Source organism: Amaranthus tricolor, chromosome 1 (assembly GCF_026212465.1).
Source record: "Amaranthus tricolor cultivar Red isolate AtriRed21 chromosome 1, ASM2621246v1, whole genome shotgun sequence".
Taxonomy (NCBI): domain Eukaryota; kingdom Viridiplantae; phylum Streptophyta; class Magnoliopsida; order Caryophyllales; family Amaranthaceae; genus Amaranthus; species Amaranthus tricolor.
In genome coordinates, this window is record NC_080047.1 from 13,860,709 (window position 1) to 13,882,969 (window position 22,261).

General features: G+C 31.6%; 1 protein-coding gene and 1 long non-coding RNA gene across 3 annotated transcripts; both read left to right on the plus strand.

The window, feature by feature from the left end:
• Window positions 1-2,641: 2,641 nt before the first annotated feature.
• On the plus strand, window positions 2,642-7,036 carry LOC130815337 (uncharacterized). Its single transcript, XR_009042560.1, has 3 exons — window positions 2,642-2,773; window positions 6,603-6,771; window positions 6,906-7,036. It is a non-coding gene; the product is annotated as an uncharacterized LOC130815337 (long non-coding RNA).
• A 741-nt stretch (window positions 7,037-7,777) lies between these two features.
• LOC130815325 (uncharacterized) lies at window positions 7,778-8,857 on the plus strand. 2 transcript variants are annotated; one of them, XM_057681768.1, is made up of 3 exons: window positions 7,778-7,891; window positions 7,983-8,035; window positions 8,378-8,857. In XM_057681768.1, exon 3 carries the CDS (start codon window positions 8,378-8,380, stop codon window positions 8,768-8,770), a length of 393 nt encoding a protein of 130 aa, XP_057537751.1. In that variant the 5' UTR covers window positions 7,778-7,891; window positions 7,983-8,035; the 3' UTR covers window positions 8,771-8,857. The 2 variants fall into 2 exon arrangements, with proteins under 2 accessions (XP_057537751.1, XP_057537741.1); XM_057681758.1 differs by having other exon boundaries at window positions 8,279-8,855.
• The last annotated feature ends 13,404 nt before the right edge of the window (window positions 8,858-22,261 follow it).

The window sequence follows — 22,261 nt, forward strand, 5'->3', positions numbered from 1 at the left end:
GAAGAAGAAGATCCTACAAAACTATCATCTTGAGTCATTATGTTAGCTATTACTGAATTATAGAAAGTGGGACGAGCCGAAACGCTAGCACGCCTAGACATATCGCGTTTCGGGTTATATACACTAGCGTAAAAATCATACAGTTCAGCTAAATATTTTTTACATGTTCCTACATAATATTGTACATCAGAAGACGGGCGATCTAACGATTGATAATAAAATCCTATTACTTTAGTTAGGACCTCAGTTTTAAAACGTGGGTCCAAAATGGTTGCGATTCCATAAATATAAGGAAAATCGGTAAAATATGATTTCCATTTTTCCATCATATCTGCAAGAATCGGCCTTAATTGTGGGTTAGTATCTTCATGTGTATGTTTAAGTAGATGATAAAAAATAGTAATACATTCACTTATTACTAAGTGAACGTTCGGTTCATAAACATAAGAAAAAATCTTAGTCGCGTGGTCATACGCTTCTAATATGTTATGTACACCTATTGCTAATTCCCAAGTTTCATCAGCTATGAAACTATCTGTATACTCACTATATATTTGTGTTATTACTGGGCGATAAGCAATCGCCTTTCTTAATAAATCGTTGGTTGAGCCCCAACGTGTAGGAGTATCTAATGACCAATACACTTTTTTAAGTTGGTATTGGTCACATAATTGTTTATATCTTCTTTTTATCTTTCCGATCCTAAGCCATTTCACTATATCCCTAATTGGTTCTAATAATTCACTTAATTGTTTTATGCCTACTTGACAAGATAAGTTAACTATATGCACACAACAACGTATGTGTAATAAGCTACCCCCAAGGATTAAACTAAAGGCAGGTTCGTTAAACAAAAGTTCTATACATTTAATGTTTGCGGTTGCATTATCAGTTGAACAACAAAATATTTTATCTAATAAGTTCCATTCTCTACATATCTCTACTAATCTATATTTTATGTTTTCACCGGTATGTCTTTCTGGCATTGTCTCAAAAGCAATTATTCTTTTTTGAGTAATCCAATTTCGATCTATCCAGTGTGCTGTTACACACATATAAGGTTCTAAATGTGGGGGAGCAGACCAAATGTCAGTTGTTATGCTAACCCTACCATTAAACGATTTAAACATTTCAACTAATTCATAGCGCATTGATTTGTATAATTTAATTGTGCGTCTTTTAAGAGTGCTCCTAGGGATTGCTCTATATTGTGGTTGCAATTGTTGTCTAGTGAGACGCTCGTATGCCCTACTTTCACCGTGGTTAAAAGGCAATTCATCAGAAATTACATACCTAGAAAATTCATCAATCATGTCATTACGATTATATCTAAAAGGCATACCTGTGTTGGGAATGTCCCATTGTGTCTGTCGGCTTCCACTTGTGGTCCCGCTGCCGCTTGCTGCATGAGTTTCTTTTGTGATTCCATGCTTCTTTGCCAAATGTTTGTTAAAAGATCCCGTTCCACCACCTAACACGTATTCACAAAACACAATAAATAAATGTTTATAAAATATGAATATATAATGTATGAATGTATTATGTATGTATAAAAAACTTAAAAAGTATTTACCTCTGGTGAAACTGTATGAAACTAAGGGCTTTACTCCTTGACTTTCACAAATTTGACAAGTGCATAAGAAAATATCTGGATTCTCAGTTGGTTCTTTTGTGAAATACGACCACACATGTGAAACAGCTCTACCACTAGGAGGTGGCATTGCCGGAAAAGGTTGTCTTACTGGTTCATCTTCATCTAAATAAATAATTTAAAATTATAAAACTATAATTAAATAAATAAATAATTTAAAGTTTAATTAATTTGAAGAATAAAATTATAAAACTAACCGATAGTTTGGAAATTGACTCGTTTACCACGAGCTTGTCTTTGTTGTTGTTGTTCTCCTTGTTCTTCATGTGATCTTGTTGATGACTGTCGAGATATATTTATCCCAATTGGGGTCGTTGGTTCCTCTTCTTCATCAATTTGTATATCTCTTTCCACTTCTTCTGCATAATTATGTAACTCCGGGTCGTACCCTTCCGGATAATTATGTTCATAATTATAATTACTAATGGAGGGTGTTGTTGATACCGACGGAGTAGAAGTGGCCTTTCTTTTGGAGGAACTGGAACCTCCTAATGATTTTGCCACTTTAGTAACTTTTTTTGTGGCTTTTTTCAAAAATGAAGACATGATTGATAATATTGAAGTAATAATAGAAATATAGAATTAAGAAATAAATAAATAATTAATTATGTAACTAACTAAATTAAGAAATAATTAGAAGACTAATTATGTAATTAAGAGAATAATTGCGTAATTAAAGAATTAAGTAGAGAGAGTAGGAGAAGAGATGAGTTGTGAATGAAAATGATTGAAAGAGATGAGTATATATAGAGTATATCCCAACGGCTATAAACGGTAACAAACGGCTAGTTTTTTGGCGAACCGGTTCCATGGAACCGGTGGGCCGGTTCAACCGGACCGGTCCCGGTTCCGGTTCCGATTCCGGTTCCACGGAACCGTTTAGCCGGTTCAACCGGACCGGTTCCAGAACCGGTTCCAAACCGCGGGTTTTTTTACCCGGTTCACGACGGTTTTTTCCGGCGGTTTCACGGTTCCGGCAATTTTTTTCCGGCGGTTTCACGGTTTCGCGGTTCGGAACTTGTCGCAAACGGTTCCGGTTCCGGATCCGGTTCCAAGCGGTTCGGGACCGGTTCGGTTCCGGGTAACCCGCCCCGTGGCCATGCCTACAAGTAATCATCAAAGGTACGTCCGCGATATTATAGTATTTTTTTATTATACAAAAATTTAAAGAAAAAATTAAAATGGAACCGATGGTCCGACCCGCCCGTCCCGTGAGTTGGAACCGCCGGAACCGCCTCATGAACCGCCCGGAACCGGAACCGGAACTGTTCGCGACAGGTTCCAAATGGAACCGGAACCGGGTGGAACCGGAACGAAACCGGACCGTGGCCATGCCTACTTTAAACCAACATTTTAGGAACTATTGATTTTATATGCAAGGAAATTATAGAATGGGGAGTAGTATTGTAATTGAACAAGTAGTACTTTGTTGATTGATTTTTTTTTTTTACTTGTCATTCTTACATCAACTATGCATCACCTATTTATAGTAGGTGAATGTCTTAACATTATGGATATTATTACACTACATTTCTCTAGATTCTTCCTAGCTAGATTTATCTTTTTTATTCTTTACTAATATCTAGATATTTCTATTAAAGTCATAGATTTTTCTAGATTACTTTTAATACTCCCACTAATCTAAAAAATCTTGTACAAAAAAGTACAAGATTTTGCTGATGCACATGTTAATAACACTTGTCGATCTCGTAGCTTGAATTTTCTTTTCTGGCGCCCTTGTCGTTAATTGACACTTGTTATCAAAATACATTTTTCTTCTTACATTTATTTGCCTGTACTCTTGTTACCAACCGTCTTCAAACTGCTATACATCGTAGCATTTCTTCTAGTGGACTATGCTCATGTCACCAGTCATTTTCCAATATATATATATATATATATATATATATATATATATATATATATATATATATATATATATATATATATATATATATATATATATATATATATATATATATATATATATATATATTTTCTTCGAAATTTTTAGTTATTGGTGCTCATGTTACCAACCATCTTCGCTAATGTCCTTGCCATTAGCAAAATTCAAAATATTGTCTCATCATTGTTTTCTTCATCAAATTGTGCAATTTTTTCATTTTTCTTACTCCTACAATTTTTCCCGATATGACCGAACCACTTGCACACCCGACATTGTGGTTTTCCTTTGAAATAACATTCTCCACTAACATGGTTAGTATGCTTACAAATTTCACAAAAACATTTCAGTTTCTGAACTTTTATTTTCCATTGTCTTTTCTTCTCCATTTTCATTATTTTTGTACTTCATATTAATTTTTGCTTGAAGAGCTGTCTCTTCAATTACCTCATCATTGTCTCTATTTTTTCTTTGTTCATGGGATTCCAAAGATCTCATAAGTTGTTCGACTGAATATTTTAATAAGTCTTTTGTTTCTTCAATTATATATGGCCACAATATCATCATATTTTCAGTTAATGTTAACAATATTTTCTTAACAATTTTTTCATCAGATATATTTTCTCCGTATGATTTCATTTGATATACAATTTCTGTTACCCTTGAATAATCTTTCATTAATTTGCCTTTTTTCATTTTAAAATTTTCAAAATCACCTCTTAAAGATTGAAGTTTAATACTTCTGACCTTGCTATCTCCTTGAAACTCTTGTTGTAATATCTCCCATGCCTCTGCTATATCGGCCCTTAATATTCTTGGAAAAATCGAATCCGCAAGTGCATTTTGTATTAAATATAACGCCTTGGCATCCTTCATTCTTTTTGTCTCCAGCTTTTTCTTTTGTGAATCACTCAAACTGCTTTCATCTTAATACTCTTGGTACCCTTCATCTACGTATTTCCATAAACCATGTGATTTTAATAATGTCTTCATTTTTATCTTCCAAAAATCGTAATTTTCTCCCCCAAAAATTGGTTTGGAAAATTTGCAATGTTATTGGCCATTGGGTATTTTTTAACAAGGTTTATAAAATTATGGCGTTTTTATTTTTTTAGTTGGGTATGCTTACAGCTCTAATACTAAATGTAGGAAATATTGATTTTATATGTAAGGAAATTATATAATGAGGAGTAGTATTGCAATTGAACAAGTAGTACTTTATTGATTGATTTTTTTTTACTTGCCATTCTAACGTCAACTATACATTCCCTATTTATAGTAGGTGAATGTCTTTTAACATTTTGGATATTATTACACTACATTTGTCTAGATTCTTCCTAGCTAAATTTATCTTTTTCATTCTTTACTAATATCTAGATATTTCTGTTAAAGTCCTAGATTTTTCTAGATTAATTTTAATAAACATTGCATTGGATAATTTAACAATTAAAAAGAAACTCTTACTTGTGCACTAAAGATGTTTTGACAAAAGCAAAGAGCAAATCGTGGAAGATGAACTTCGTGAGAGGTCCTCAAGCCCCGAAAATAAAGTCGCCATTGAATAGCGTGAGAATTTGATTGTAAGAAAATGGGCTGATGAGTACAATTGCATGAGAGAGGTTGAACTTAGATGAATAAAAATTAGAAAAAATTTCCAAGAATAATCCAACCTTTTTATAATTTTTCTACAATAATCCTAAGTATTAATTAACCATAAATAAACTCAAGTTTTGGTTAGTTGTCCTGTAATAGTGTTGAGTTACCTGTAATCGGCAAACAAATATTAAATCTTTTTTCTCCATTTATTTCTACATTAAAGTAAATTTCATATAATTAAAAAAAATAAGTTGCATTTACTTATCTCAATTACAAACTAACGACTAAATTTTATTTTAGTTCCTCACTTGTTGAGGACATGTCTGCTACTGATTTGTACTCGTCCATCAATGAGAGTAAAATGAATGTTGGCCTTCAATAGTGACTTGAAATCCAAAAAGTATTAAGTTAATGGACATGAACATAGAAGAGAGTATTATTAGATTTTAATGGGAAGAAGTTTTGCCTTTCATGGCTGTAGAGAGACATAGGTTGTTTATTAAAAGATAAGAGAGAGAAAATACATGGGCAAAAAGTGATTTTAAAAACTCTATATATTGGTTTTAATGGAGAACCAAAAGAGATTAAGAAGATGGTGTTTTCAATGGTAAAATGACCTACAATAGCAGGTTAAAACAGTACTAACAATGTTACAAGTTAGATGATCTCATACTTGAGATTATTCATGATTAATCATTAGTTGAGATTATTATAGAAAAATCAATAAAAGGTTGTATTATTCTGGATAATTTTTCCTAAAAATTAATTGTTTCGAAATAAGGAGTAAATGACAACAATAACTGGTTAACTGAAAAAAATAAGTGTTTTTCTGGTTGCCAGACATTTAGCCCTTTCTTTGCAAATAGACATCAAATGTTAGCCCTTTGTAGAATAAATTAAAGTTGACTCTTTATTTGCAGATGGGCTAAAAATTTTGGCCTTTTAGATGTAATTTTCCTTTAATTAATGTCCTTTTGATTGTTGTAATCGTATTTGTTGTTTTATGAATTGAATTGTTTGTTTTGATTGTTTGTGCAATTTGGTATGGTTTGCTTAAATTTGGATATTAAATCATTAATTAATCTTTTTGCAACTGGGTATATTTTTTTGCTTAGATTTGGACAAAATAATAGGTAAAAAATATTGGAAACGACTGAAAAAATTGAACAATAATTGTATTATTATTGTTTTCCATTTTGGAATGGAAAGGTATTCTAAAAATTAATGACACTGTGTGTCGCTTTTAAAATATGAAAACGACAATAGTATTAATTAAAACTTCGACAATAGTATTAATTAAAACTTTATTGATTGTTATTTGACATTATTTTTTTTTAATCTCTGGATCCACCATAGAACTTATGTTTGTATTCTCACCATTTAATGTGCAGTAGAATTAATAGGGTACCGTATGCTTTAATTTTCCATAAATGTGACTAATATATTATGCAGGTATATATTACTAAAAAAAGGCAATGAACAATTGATATTTACTTCATAAACCCTAGAAAAGAAAACTACAGAGTAAAAACTGCAGGGTTTTCACTTTTAATGATGGATCATGAATGTGAAGCATCCTCAATAATCTGGTTGCATGGCTGGAAATAAATTTTGATTTCAGGTAAAATGGGGATCCTTTTTCACTTTTCTTTTCATGTATTTGAATTTTTAATTGTTACTAAATAATACTGCGCAGTATAATTTATTATCTTCATTCTGAAATACTTGCAACTAAAGTAATATATATCATTGCAGGCATGTCTGGTGCATTTGGCTTCCCTGATCTCCAAAATCAATATCCTCAGCCACATATCGTTTTGAATACTGGCAATAATTACAATGAATCTGGTGAACAAAAATCTGGAGACATTATTATCAACGTCCACCAGGCATATTTTCAATTCATCTCTACTTCCTATTTTTTTCCATTTTGATATTGAATGCAGCGTCACATGATTTGCTTGTTAACTCGCATGTCTCAATTCGAGATTCGCTCATAATGGACTAAAAATAGCCCAGAACCAACTAAAATTCGCTTTTTTCCATTCGCGATTCATAGAGAGATTAGCGACTCATGTAACACTGAATGAATGTGATCAATGCCATGTTTACATGTAAATGTGTATATATCATTGCATTTGCGTATTTCTAATTATACCATATGGACGAAAACAAAAGGGAGGAATGATTATGGATCGTTTCGTGAAAGAATGAGGTAAAGGCATAAGGTGTTAGATTTAAACTCGTAACTTTGGTTGTTAAGTTGACCTTGATATGATATCAAATGACCATCTTATTTATTTTGTACAAAGAAGGACAAAGAAAAAAAATTGATTTTACACATTAGACAATTCTATTTGTTGGAATTACTAGTTTTATATCTCATGGTAAAATGATGATTTAAGTTTGCCATAAGAGTAGACTGTACACGAGTTCAATTAAGTTCCATTCTAAAACCAAATGATAAAAGGAGAGGTAACCTATCAAGCTTATTTATTTATTAATCTTTTTAATTTTTTGACGTGGGATTAGATATGTATTATTTTTCCAACATACCTATTGGCAATTGCCAATAATTTAATAGATTCCCCTTTTTATTACTATATATGACTTGTGCGGAACTATGTATGCAGCTAGGTTTTCTTGTTCCACATTTCTGATACACCAAAATCTGATCTGACTCTGCAAGTGACAGTATGCTCAGTGGTTGGCCTCCCACGTTAGAGCTTAACTAAGCTAAGGTATGTTATCCAACATATATATATATAATAATTATAAAAATACATGTTTTTTTCATTTCAATCTGATTATATTCATGCCTAATTCTTACAGGTTTCACCATTCACGAAATGCTCAAATCATAAAGCACACATTAATATCATCAGGTAACACGTTTATTAAAATATTATATTATATACAAATCTTAATCAGATTGTATTTTTTTTAATTGATTAATTTATTTTCCTTGTATTTTATGACTACAGAATGTATTATTGACTAAATTATGTGATAAGAACTTTTATCATGAATTATGGGACATGATCCTGAACCAGAAGTAATCGATTACTTCTATTATCGAATGCAAAATGAAAATATATATTATGTACTAAAATATGATTTATTTACAGGTAATAAATATATACTACCACTGTACCTGTGAGAAAGATAAGCAGGCCGAAAAGGAAGTTGTTGATACTGAAATGCATAATTACCCTGATGTCGTACAGATGGAGAGAATGGAACATTCTAGATCATATGAAAATGATACTCCCATGAAGGCAGAAGAAGATGTTGGTTTAAAAGAGGTGGCTAATGAGAAGCATTCTATGGTTAGTATTCCTGGCATGGTTGGGAAGGAGTTCATGAAATGTTTGAAGCGTACAAGGAGATTTCGTGTTCCGGCTGTTAGACGTATTTATATGAGGAAACATAAGGAAATCGTCCCTGAAATGGTTATGAGGAAGGCATTTCCAAGTCTTATTTGGGTATTGCCAAATGGCCGTCAAATTCATAAAGTAAAGCCAGTCAACCAACACAGTAATCCAAGTTGTAGCATGTATCATGTACAACTAAGACAATGGGAGAAGAACAAAAGCAGTCAAGCTAAATCGAGTAGCTAGTTCATTAATGAGTCACTATAACGATAGATACACGTATAAGGAGATACACAATCCATATCCATATATATATATATATATATATATATATATATATATATATATATATATATATATATATATATGACAATTAATCAGATTTATGCTCTTGGAAGCAATTTATCTTAATTATGAGATAAATGTTGGAGTATTATAGAATTGGAAAAAGAGACTTGCACATGGTTTTTATTGATTTTGAAACAGTATATTATAAGGTATCAATATAAGTACTTTAGTGGACAATGACAAAGAAGGGTATTCTCATGAAATACATTGATATAGTGTGAGATGTACATCGAGAAGTAAAAATGAAAAAGAACGTACATTTGGAGGGGCAAAATAGGATTTTTCAATCACAATTGGTCTTGATCAAGGCTTGGCTCTGAGCTTTTTTTTTTTTTTTTTCCAACGTTCCTTGATGAGATAAGTAGATCGATACTAGGAGACATTTCTAGGTGCATGTTGTTTGTTGATGACATTGTTTTGATAGATGAGAATAGAAAGAGGGTGAATGCTAAGTTATAATAATAAAAACAAGAATTAGAGTCACAAGGTTTCAAATTAAGTCGAACTAGACAGAGTACATAGAGTGTAACCTTAGCACAAACGAAATACTAAGATCAGAGGCACTGTACAACTAAAAGAGAAATAAATTACTTCAAATAGTTAAGAGTCCATATTTCAAACTAGTGGGTGCGGACATCTAATAAAATGTAACCCATAGAATTAATGGTGGGTAGCAAAAATGGAGAACAACTACAAGAATGTATTATGTGAATGTCCTTAAGCTTAAAGGGAAAGTTTAATTGATCGGCCATTAGACCAGCACTAGTATATGGATCAAAATGTTCGGCTTTTCAAAAGTCTTATAGTAGAAAGATTAAAGTAGTAGAAATGCAAATGTTTTGATGAATGATTAGACATACCTTAAAAGATAGAATTCGAAACGAAAGTATAAGAATGGTTTAAGAGTTGCAAATATTGAGGAAAAAGTGAGAAAATATTCTTTAAGATGGTTTGGACACATGTAAAGACGTTGAATTAGAAAACTAGTGAGAAAGTTGGAAAGTCGAAGCTCGAGAAGATTAAGAAGAGGGCGAGAAAGACCAAATATGGCTTAGAAGACGGTAGTTAAAAATGACATGAAGAATCTGGATTTACAAATTAAAATGATATTAAATAAATGGAGAAGAATGTTTATGACCTCTACATATCTTTCACTAAATTTATTATAATATTTTTATACATTTTTTTAATAACTTTATAAAAGTATTTTTTTACTAGTTGTGGTCTCCACATTTTTTTCACTAACTTTTATTTAATATTTTTTTAATATTTATAGTCTCCACTTTTTCTCTATCAAATTTATTCACTATATTAAAGATTTTATTTTATTAATTCTTGTTAACATTTATGGTAAGAACTTCATTAAAAAATGAAAAAGGTATAAAATAGTTTTAAAAAAAACATTTTTTCAAGTTAAAAAAAATGACCAATTGAAAATCAGCTAATTTTTTAAGAGACCGTCTCTTTGAGAGATAAATTTCAAGCGCAGTCCATTAAAAGATTGATGTCTAGATATCGTATTTTTAAAGCATAATTACATTATTTTTCATCCTTAATTACCGTATCCTTAATGCATACTTTTAATATTTTAAATGTCTACTTACATTATTTTTAATATCTATTTATAATATTTTAAAAAATATATAATAGTCGGACAACAATTTGTGATTGAAAATTGGAATTCACATCTTGCGGTCGGAAGAGAGTGACACATCGTGCCAGCTTGCAACCGGCACTAAAACCCGATTATTTAAATATGGTGCGAAAAGGGTAAAGAAAACAAGAGAGAAGATACGGCGTGAAAATCGGAATTCAAACCAATAAAATTTCAATCGGCTCTCACACCTTTCCACAATTCCTTTTCTCTGATTTTTTTTCCTGTTCTTCTTCTCCATTCTCTCTGTCATTACTCCCTTTGTTTCGTCAGAAACATGGCGACAGTTGTTCCTACGTCGTCCCACTACCACCATCATCAAGGCTATGTTCTACCTCCTCATTTCCACCATCAAATTTTCCATTGTAACTCCGGCTGCAATCACAACGGATCTGGTAATCAAATTAATGGAAATGTCACTGTTAACTTCGATCAGGTACTACCGTAATACTCTTTCTCTTCTCTTTCTTATTACATGAACTCATCATCTCTGATCTTCGTCTTGGAGGAGAGAGAAAATTGGGTGTGCTTTGAGAATTGGGGGCTCAATTTTCTTTCCTCTCATCTTCTACTGTTGAAGAATGAAGAGATTGCTGTTTTGATTTAAGGATGAGTTGCTGTATATTGTATATAAAATACTTCAAGTATATCAAGCTAATTTTATGAGTTTATTAATTTATGGGGTTTAGATAAACCCTAGATATTAAAGCTAACATGCACACATATAAAGTGGGGTGTGGGGATGAAGGCGGCTTTTGGAAATCCTCCTGTTTTTAGACTGTTTACATCATTAAAAGGCAAATGAATACTATAATAATACTTGAGTAGATTATAGAATCTTGTAGGAAGAGACAAACATCAAACTTTATTTCTCAATGAATTGAGCTGTGCCTGTGCCAATAATGCTTGACTCAATTTAACCTATTTTGAAATTGGGGCCACATTATATCCTCAAATAGTTATATTAATAAGTGTTAATTTATTACGAGGTTTTCTTTTACTGCCACCCTTTTCATTTGCCTTTGAAAGTAGAGTAAACTTTAACCTTTTTGTTGTATTTTTATTCAAAATTACTAGAAGATCTTCCCTTTAAGGGCATGTTTGGATTGGGCGTTAATATTTAAGTGGTGAAAAAAATCAAAGTAAGAAAATGAAGTTGACAAATGAAAAATCAGTGAAATTTAATTGTCATAGATGTGGAAAAGTGGTTACAAAGTAATAAAAGTGAAAGGAGCTCTTAATTTTATGGGGTAAATATTTATCCCAGGGTGGGTGGGGCAATATATTACCTCTATAATAAGGAAAGTCATCTTCTTTTTCCTTCATTATGCTCATTTTACCTTCTTTATAACTATCTTATTTGCTTTCATTTTATTAGTTTGACTTTATTTCCCTTTAAATATTTACACCCGATCCAAGTATGCCCTAAATATTGGAAATTGGGATATTAATTGAGGAAAACTTGTTTCCTTTGGTAACATACTAACATATACATCCTTTCAAAAAACTGAAATCCTTTTTAAAAAAAAGTAGGCTCTCACTTGAGAGACCGTCTTTTCTAAAGACGGCTCTCAAGAGTCCAACCCACTTTCCTTTTTTAGTAAATATTTAATTCAAAAAAAAATTGTTGTTTTTAAATTGCTGTTTTAAAAAAAACTGTAGAAAATTGCTTTCTTTCTGCAAGATGAAAAGTTTTCTGATTAATAGCCTAATCCCAAGCAAAATAAAATATCATTTAGTAATAAATCAAATTTTCTCATTTTTTTTTTTTTAAATTAAGGTTCATCAATGGTGAAAAATGACAATTATGGCTAATTTTTTTGATTTGGGGTTAAAATAATATATTTGGGGTTATAACATAATATATTTGAGGTTATAACATAATATATTTGTAGTTATAACATAATATATTTGGGGTTATAACTCAATATATTTGGAATTAAAACTTAATATACTTGAGGTTTTATAACATAATATATTTACTTGTATTATTATAATATCAATTTTGTAGTATTATATCACAAATATATACTGTTATAAAGCCCAATCTATTACGTCATAACCGCAATTATATATTTTGTTATAAACCCAACTATATTATATTATAACTCCAAATATATTATGGTTATAACCCCAAATATATTATGTTATAATTACAAATATATTATGTTATAACTCCAAATATATTATGTTATAACTACAATTGCTTTTATTAATTTCCCCCGAACAGTAGACATTGTTGTTTTCTTCAACATCACCATTTACACCATTGATGAAGCTTAATTTAAAAAAAAATCAGAAAATTGTAAATCCAACTAATATATAACACAATCAACCCAAAAAAAATGAAAATGAAAGCGTTAAAAACAAAAATGATGAAGTATAAATATATAACTTTGATAGTTTTGCAAATATTGAAGAAGATAAATTAAAAATAAACAACAATGGAGTTGGAGTTTGAGAGAGGAAGATAGAGATTGAAAATCACAAATGGAATTTGAGAGAGGAAGATGAGTAGTTTTGTCAGGAAAGAGAAAAAGGAAAACTGAAAATGGAAGTTAAAAAGCATTGTTTAGAAAATTTAGTTATTTTTTTAAAAAAATTAAAATTGGGCTAGCCCAAACTTGAGACGTTTTTTGTAAAGACGGTCTCAAGTAAGAATTTGTGTAAAAAAAAAACTAACATCTACATAGGACATTACGCGAAAAAATAATTTAATTTCTTTTTTCTTACTAATAAACCACTTTACTGAATATGCAAATACTAAGGGTCTGTTCAACTCAACTTAATTGTGGCTATAAGTTTTTGTCACAAATGTAAAGAAAATCATAAACAACTACTTCTGATTATTATGAAACGCTACAAGACGTGTGTTTATAAAATAGCTACCCACTCTATTAATTATTAAATGCTACCTAAAATACTCAAACTGCAACTCTACACGAAGAGTGACAGTTTTGTACATTGTGTTTTAGGCTTTTAGTTTGTTAAACCACTAACAACTACTTTAATCTATTACACTAAACATGCCCTTAAATCGATATTAGCGGTTTATATGGTAACATGTTTGGGTCCATATTGAATCGTCAACTCTCAAAATGTGCAACCTGTATGGAAAACTTCAATTCAAATTATATAATATTAACCATTCTTGTGAACGGTGTTTCTAGTCACTCTAAGTACATCTAAAAATCATGGAGTATTAAATTTGGAAATTTTTATATGACTAAGCTTTTGTAGGAACTCATAGATGCCCAAATGCCGAATACATCAATACACCAAAAATTATTAAACGACTAGGAAAACATATATGTCTTATATACGAATCAACAAAGATATAAGAATCAACAATCTTTGATGCGTGACTTGTATGGAATCGCATATTGCAAAGTAGCATCGACTCCTAGATTAATATCAAATTAGATACCTCTAGCTAGTCCACTTAGATGTAGATTAATGGTGTGCTAGCACCGAGAAAACAATGAAAGAAAAGAGCAAAAGTTACAATTTTTTTTTCTTTTTTCTCTTCGTCATTGCTTTCTATTCTGACTATCAAACGTATATATAACAAAAGGTCAAAACCCTATTTGAAAAAATCTCATTTTTAAATAAATCCTAATGTTTGACTATTGTGGGTAATCGAGTATTTTAATCTTAATATTATTATCCTAGTTAGAGTTGACCTTTTATGTAATTTGTGTTACGTTTTTAGGATTATACAGTTAAGATTTTTTGGTTTAATCTTATTAGTTCAAAAACATACGTTATTGGATATCTCCATATTAATCCTATATGTATTAAATATGTATTGTCAGATTGACCAAGGATATAATTCCTTTATCTCCCACTTGTCCGTGGACAAAATAACAATACTACATTTCCCTAAGTCTTATGATATCAGATTTTGCCATTATAGTACACAACTCTTCGTGATCCTAAATCATTTCTTGCTCTCTTTGAGTTCGAACTATTTTTATCTAGAGTTACAAATTAGCCTAGGAATACTATACTTAAAATTTGTCAATCAAAAGACAACAAGAGCAATAATAGAATCAAAAAAGAGAAGAGCATAAAATAAATGTTGTCCCATATTGCTTGGGAAACAACCTGTAAGTCTAATGCTTCCTTTTAAAAAAAGAAACAAGAGAAAAATATCAAAATAAATTTTGTCCCACATTACTTAAAGAACAAAATGAAAATTAAGTGCCATTTTACTCATATAAAAGATAAAACAAAAGGGATGAAAAAATTATACTATAATTTTCTCATATTAGTTGGTAAATGAAAGGAAAGCTAAGTGTTTTCTTATAAAATGAGAGAGAAAAGCTAACAAAGGTGAAAGCTAAGTGCTCCCTTATAAATGAAAAGGGAGAAGAGATAGAAAAATAAATTTTGTCCCACATTTTTCATGTCGAGGAACCAACTTAACCAAAAGCTTAAGTTTATGGTTGAGGCCTCAAGATATGTTATATACTCTAACACGACCCCTCACACGAGAGCCCTTTGGGCTAGAAGTGTGGACAACACAGTCCCTCATACCCGGTGCTAAATATTCCACTTTAAATGAGGGGTGGTTGAGATTCGAACCCGTAACCTCCTGTCACACTGGCTTCTGATACCATGTCAAGGAACCAACTCGACCAAAAGCTTAAACTTATGGTTGAGGCCCCAAGATATGTCATGTACTCTAACATTTCATTTGCCTTTTTAAAAATTTTCTATGTAAAAATTTTGTCCTCATGTCATTATTACTATAAGGTGCTAATATAGGACATTCAACTTTATTAACAAATAACAATGTATAATATTGTGGGCACTTTTGGAATCGATGTGGGATTTATAGATTTAACATTTATTTGAGACCATCGACTTATAAACAATGCTTTGAGCTGTCCTTATTTTGGCCAGTAATGTGGGATAAATCAATTTGTATCATTTAAAAAAAAATCAATGTTGTATCATTATAGACTATTTATGAATCATACACTAAGCTTTTGTATTGTTGCACTTCGACATGTTACTACCACATTAGAGTTTTTGTAGTGTGCTTATTGATTTATAATTGATGTCAATCTCTTGGGGAATCTTGTTTATTTATTGATAAAATTTTTTACAATGTTATATAGTTTTCAAACATTTATCATTTGATTAATTAAATTAATAATAAACTTGCTGAAATTATTTGATAAATTAGTAATGATTTGATAAACTAAAATTAATCTTAAATTTTCTAGAGTTCGCACTTGTTTTCAATTAAAAATTGGTTCGAGTTTACAATAGTTCGATTAAAAATCGGTTTGAGTTTACAATAGTTTGACTAAAAATCAATGTAGGTTAAGTCGGTTTTAGTCGGATCGAGTTTGGTTCCATGCATAAATTGGGTCGTATACGACTTGGTTCAGTCACTATTAGGTTCAGGTAATCTCGGTCAATAGTTATGTGTCGGTTATAGAAATCGGTTGCAGATCGAATTCAGTTTTATCATTTTTGGTCATCAATCGATTCGGGTGCAACTTTAGTTTGGATAATGTCGGCTCAATAAACCTAAAAAAACTTGTTTCGTGTCGGATAACTTTTAGTTCCGGTTTGGGTTTTCAATTAGGATCACATTTGAACTCCTCTAAGGAGGATCATAGATAGATTTAACAGGTTAATGGACTATTAACATTCAGTTCAACAACATTATTCTTCTATTGTATGTGTTTTGCTTGTAGTGAAGTACTTCTATGTATATAATTGAAATAAGGTAGCACTCACTTTCATTCCGATCATCAAATCGATTTTGGGTCAGTGTTTCGGGTCGATTCAAAATCGGGTCTTGTGTCCACAATAGTTTTTACATGATTGTAAATCCATTTTTATGTCGGGTCAAATTGTGTATGGTTACAAAGTCGAGTATATGTCGAATCATCGGGTCTGTTGTGAACACCTCTAGCCTCTAGGTATCACATTGATGAAACTCATCTAATTATAATCTTTAAATTTTGATTGTAGTTGATAGTTGTATATGATGGAAATTTGATGTTATATTTGAAATAAACTTTTAATTATTAGAAGAAAGCCAAATTAAAGTGATAATTGAAATTAAAGTGATAATTTAGTTTGTATCCAAATTGTTTTTGACTAACAGCAATGAATTTTTCAGGTTTTGAATATTTACCTCAATGGTTATAATTGCAAGGATTTGCTGGATGAATCCAAACTTAAAATGATAGAAGCAGAAAATAATAAGCAAGAGCAGCAATCAGGTAATCATGACATTTACATTCACAATTCTACATAGTTATCAATTTGTGTGTCACTGCCCTGTCTTTATCATCCTATACTCTAAAATTTGTTTGCAGATATTCATGCATGTCCGCTTAGCTAGGTTCGTCAAAAATTGAGTTGAAAGGTAAGTATATTGATTATTTCAATCAGATTTGACAAGTTTAGAAAAGTCAAGTTTAGCTTTGGAGGTTAAAGGAAATGAAATTATGATCCACTAACACCAGATTTCTGAACAGACCAAGATCACCAAGGGGGGAGCCGAATGACTTGCTGATTATGATTTAGGCCATGTTTGGTATGCAATTTTTATATACCAGGTAATGGAATGGTAACATTGTTTCTGTTACTTTTTGTTTGGTAAAAGTTTTATTGTATCCATTTACGTATCTTGATGGTAACAGTTGCCATTACTTTGTTACCATTCATCCATAAGTGGAAACAAATTTCACATAATTGAAGAAACAAAATCTATTCACCAACCACCCATGACCTTTACTCAATCATCTTCACTATTATGCTAATTACAATGAAGGAGAAAGAGAAACAAGAGGAAAAAAATTAACAAACCAGCTTAAAATAGAAATGTATGTGGACCTATATGGTATATTATGATTCCACCATTGTTGATTAAGCTTTAAGCTTTGCTGTATGAAAGGGGAAAGGAGAAGATGGTGGAATTGAGCTTGGATTTCCTCCATTGTTTATTGAGCTTTGAGCTTAGTGAAACTTTGAGAAATATCTTATCAAAGATAAAATAAAGAATCAGAGAGAGATTACATCACCTAATTTCTTAAAAAATAAGAGGTAAAATAGGCAAATTAGTGAAATTAGCATCAAATTCCATGCAATTGGATGAAAAGATTAGATCTAGCAATGGTAGTGTTAGTTTTGGAATGTCCATAGTTATTAAGACTTCAACTACAATACCAAGTAATGGTGGATTGGCGACAATGGTTGTGTTGGGAGTTGTGAAGGAAGGATCGAGTACATGTTAATATGTGATTCCCTTTCTTCAAGTGTGCGGTGTGCAAAACAAACTTTAACAAAGTAATGGAGTTAAATTTAGTCCAATCCACTACACCCTTTAACAAATACCATTCCATTTCTATAATTGAGTATATACCAAACACCTCCGTAAGGTGGTGCTTTAGTATCTTGGTATTGTTTTGTAAATAATTTCAATAGTTATAATATTACATTTGTCATATGAATATATTTGTAAGGTGATAACTGCAGGATACTCTTCAAGATACTAATATTTTTTTCTCAGAAATTCCATTGCTTTAGCACGATTTAAAAACTATGATTTGATCTCTTTTTATATCTCTACACAACATCAGCCACATCATGCCTCGCCATTGCATTGTAAAGGTTTTTGAAGTTACTACAATAACCCAATATAGGTCGCAAAAACCGCAAAACCAGGCCTGACTCATTACATGAGCACCATAAGTAGTGGCTCAGGGCTTGGTTTATTGGGGCCCAAAATTTAATTTATTTTTTTTACCTTTTTTGTTCTCGCTTCTTCGCTTTCAGACTTCCAATTATAGTGTAACAATACGGTAACGGTTGTGATCGCGGTAACGGAACGGTGGTGCGTTAACGGAAGTGATGCGGTTATCGTATCGCCTAAATATCGGTTGAAACCGTAAGATATCCATTGATATGGCCTAAAATGCGGTTTTTTTGCACCTTTACAATGCAGTGAATATTGGTTTGTATATTTTGAAAACCTTTACAATGCGGTCGATTCGATGAGATGCGGCCTTGTTTTTACACTATGTTTCCAATATACACTTGAAAGCTCTCCACAATGTGTGTTCTCTTTGCCTTTTAAAGCTCTTTGTAATTTCCTATGCGTTCCAAACTCAACTTCTCCCCCCATTTATTTTTGGTCAGTTTTCTTCAGGAATTATTTAATTTCCTTTCCCTTTGTTTTCTTCAATTTGTTCAATCTAAAGTTATTGCACAAATAGTTGTTTGATTAAAGCTTTTAAGTTCTATTCATTAATTTTTCTTTACTTAATCTCCTTTTGATTTTTACGAAAACGCAGTTGAAAAATATTTTGATTTATTTTTCATCCTTTTATGTGTTATAACTGACAACCTCACACCAAATATTTTGACTTTTTTTATATATTTATTTTGGTAATTTCTTTTTGCTGTGATTTCAATTTAAATGGTAGTACTCTTTGATTGAATGGTGTCAATGGACATAACTACTACAGCCCGACCAAAATCATGATTAATTTTTTATTTTAGAGTAAATGGCTTAATTTTGTTACAGGAGTATATTCTTTTAGAATGGATTTGGGTATTTGATAGTATCTAATTGCTTTATAGAGATGAATTAATTATTAAGTTCAAAATCTAATGATTTACAAATTTATTAATAGGCAATAGTTCTATTAGTTAAGACCATGAAACAAACGCTCGATTTTGAGGGGCATATATTTTACTTTTGCTCGGGGCCTCTGAAAAGTGCGAGACGACCCGATGCAAAACCTTATCGTGAATTTGTGAAACTGGTTCGTCACCATACCGAAACCACTACCAATGACTAACCAATGATGCCTATCCTAGAAACATGCTCTAGTATTCAATTACCAAATACATTGACAGACCTTGTTCAATGGCTTTTAAGTACATCTGTTCACATCTAGTTTAAGTAAGAGGAAGTAATATTGTGTTACTTAATCTGTTTGATTTTTTTGTTTACAAGTCTTTGCTTTGTCTTACTTGAATTAACTATTGCAGGCATGTTTGATGTATCCATTAACCGGTTTCCTCTTCAACTTGTTGTTAATTTAAATACTGGGAATAATCACTGTGAGTCTGGTACACTCACTTCTGGGAGCATCAACTTCCACTATAAACAGGTACTAATCCTATACTTTGCCTTCCTTCAAAATTTCCTTTAAGTTATATCATCAGATCTTTACCTTGTTCTTTCCCTTTGTTTTGATTCTACTTGATCATATTTTTGTCCAATTTAGTCTGCAATAATTCCCTCTTATCACTGATTAGTATATTTAGTAGTCAGCTAACTATGCTAAAACTTAAACAAGAACACATCTAGAGTCTTGACTAGAGAACAAAATGGATAGGTCTTAAGGTGAGTACAACTCTATAACCTTACAAGCACGGCTTCTTACCTATTCTCTTGAGGCATACACAAATTTTGGTTCACTTAATTAAGTCTTTGGTCTTGTGTTTTAGTCTTATAGGTACCTTCAACTTTGATGAAGCATACTAGTTTTCTACCCGTATTAAGAAAATAATAGATTAGGACAGCAATTCTAGGGACATCAACTTTTGCTCTAGCTCCAAAACAACTCTTACTCTCTTTCTTGTAGCTCCAAAAAACATACATATAATTACATTGTGTAAGCAATAATTCAAAAGGAATGCAAGCCTTTTTAACTTTAGGCACAAAAAAATTTAGGAAATTGATGTTATAGCCTTTCTTGACTTTTGAACTTGAGACTATACAAGGAGACCTTTGTCCTATTATGCAAATTGTCAATTGAGAGTCAAATTCAACAACCTTGTAAATGTTGGCAATACGAAGAAACTTTTAAACCTAACTAAGTTTTATCGTTAGCCATGATTACGATCACATGTGTGTGTGTGTGTGTGTGTGTTTGTAGAGCATTTTGAAAGGCAAGTAGTGAAAAGTACTAGAGACAGGTACCTTGGAGTTGAAGATTTGGTGTTCCCATTATTTTGTTTTTATAGCTCCTCATATAGAAGTGCTTGTGACCATAAAACTTGTATCCCTTGCCCAGTTTTCTGATTTTAATCATTTTTTGTGTTACCAATGTGGGTTTATGAGCTTACATATATTTACTATTTGATACTGTTTGTATATTATATAATGATCCAGTGACAATACTATTCATCATTTTTCAAAAAATTGGTTTGGGATTGAAAAACATTTAGGTCCATCTTTGATCGGGATACGTTTTGGGGTCAATTACTTTATGGGTATATAATATATTACCTATGAAGATTATGAAAACGCTAGTGCATAATTTCTTAATGAATCAAGTACTAAATCACTAGCAATGTAGTGCATAAAAAAGATACTTGAGCAACAAGAATGGATTTAAATCTCGAAAACAACATGATAGAAAATCAAACACCAAAATGTGAAAACAAAAATTTCATAGAGCTTGGTGTCTTAAATTAATCATCATCTTCGACATCATAACTCTCGAAGTCGTCATCTTTCGGATCAATATCCTACATCTTAAAAGGAGCTTCTTTATAGGTTTCATTAAGATTGAAGCCTAATGCTGTAATGAGCATACATCAATTTATCAACTATTTTGAATATTAGGTTGGCTCCCTTCAGATTATGGATATATCAATTTAACAACACAACAACAATGCAAGAGCTTGAATCCTAAAAGATCAGGTTCAACAAGAACTAATATATCAGTTCCAATGGTCATCCACTTGGATTCTTCTTCTCCATTCATATAGGTGCTCCAAAATCTTTTACCAAAAGCTACATATAGGTTGAGAAAGAACCTTCTTTTTCCTAGTTAGCTTAAGCTAAATCTATGTTTGAGATCCTTAACTTGACCACTAATATGAGGATTCAATATTAGAGCATCAAATTAAGCAACATGCATAGTACATAATCCTTTTTTTTCCCATGTGAGATTTAGAGAATTGTTTTCTTGAAATTTTAAGCTCTCTTTGATTACTAGCAATCCTCTCAAAAGCAAGCATCACCTTGTCATGAAATCTAAGTGGCACTTAATCTACTTGTTCCTCCTTGAGCCGAAATCTCAATGTATCGAGGATAATAGAATCTAGGGCTCAGGGGCGAATTCAGCGTTCAATCTCCCTGAAGGCACCAACATATGGAAGAATTCAGGGTTCATTATTTTGAATTCTAGAATTCAGGGGTCATTATTTTGAATTCTAGCAAGAACATTAACAAACACTTTCACAACTCATTACCAAACACATTCAAATATCACGATCTTCTATGCCCTATGTGCAGGAGGGAGATTGGATCACGTACAAAAGGAGGAACAAGAAGAAAGAAGACGCCACGATTGAGTTGGCAATGGCAAAAAATGTTGTGGCTGACATGGCAAAAAGGGGAAAAGAATATCAACCAAGTGCAGGGAAAAAAATGTTGTAGCTGACATGGAAAAACATGAATGAAATGAATCTGTCAGATTTTTGTGAGGTAGCATTTACATAAAGCTAGCTTGTATTGAAAGTATGCCTTGTGATTATAAAGAATTACCTTTATGGTATTTGGAGCTGTTGTGTTTCTTTTTCTTGCTTTCTCTGAATTTCTTCTGTTTTTGTTTTGATTTCATTCTTCCTTCCTTTCTTATTCCTTTAGTCCATATTTCTTTATTTTTCTCTTGAATGTTGTGAGATCATAGTGAACTCCTCACACGCTCAACGACTCAAACACCTTGAAGTCGAACTTCTCG

Bases quoted from the DNA above. Each gene is read 5' to 3' on its own strand.
- LOC130815325 (XM_057681758.1), top strand. From the start codon at position 8,351: ATGCATAATTACCCTGATGTCGTACAGATGGAGAGAATGGAACATTCT.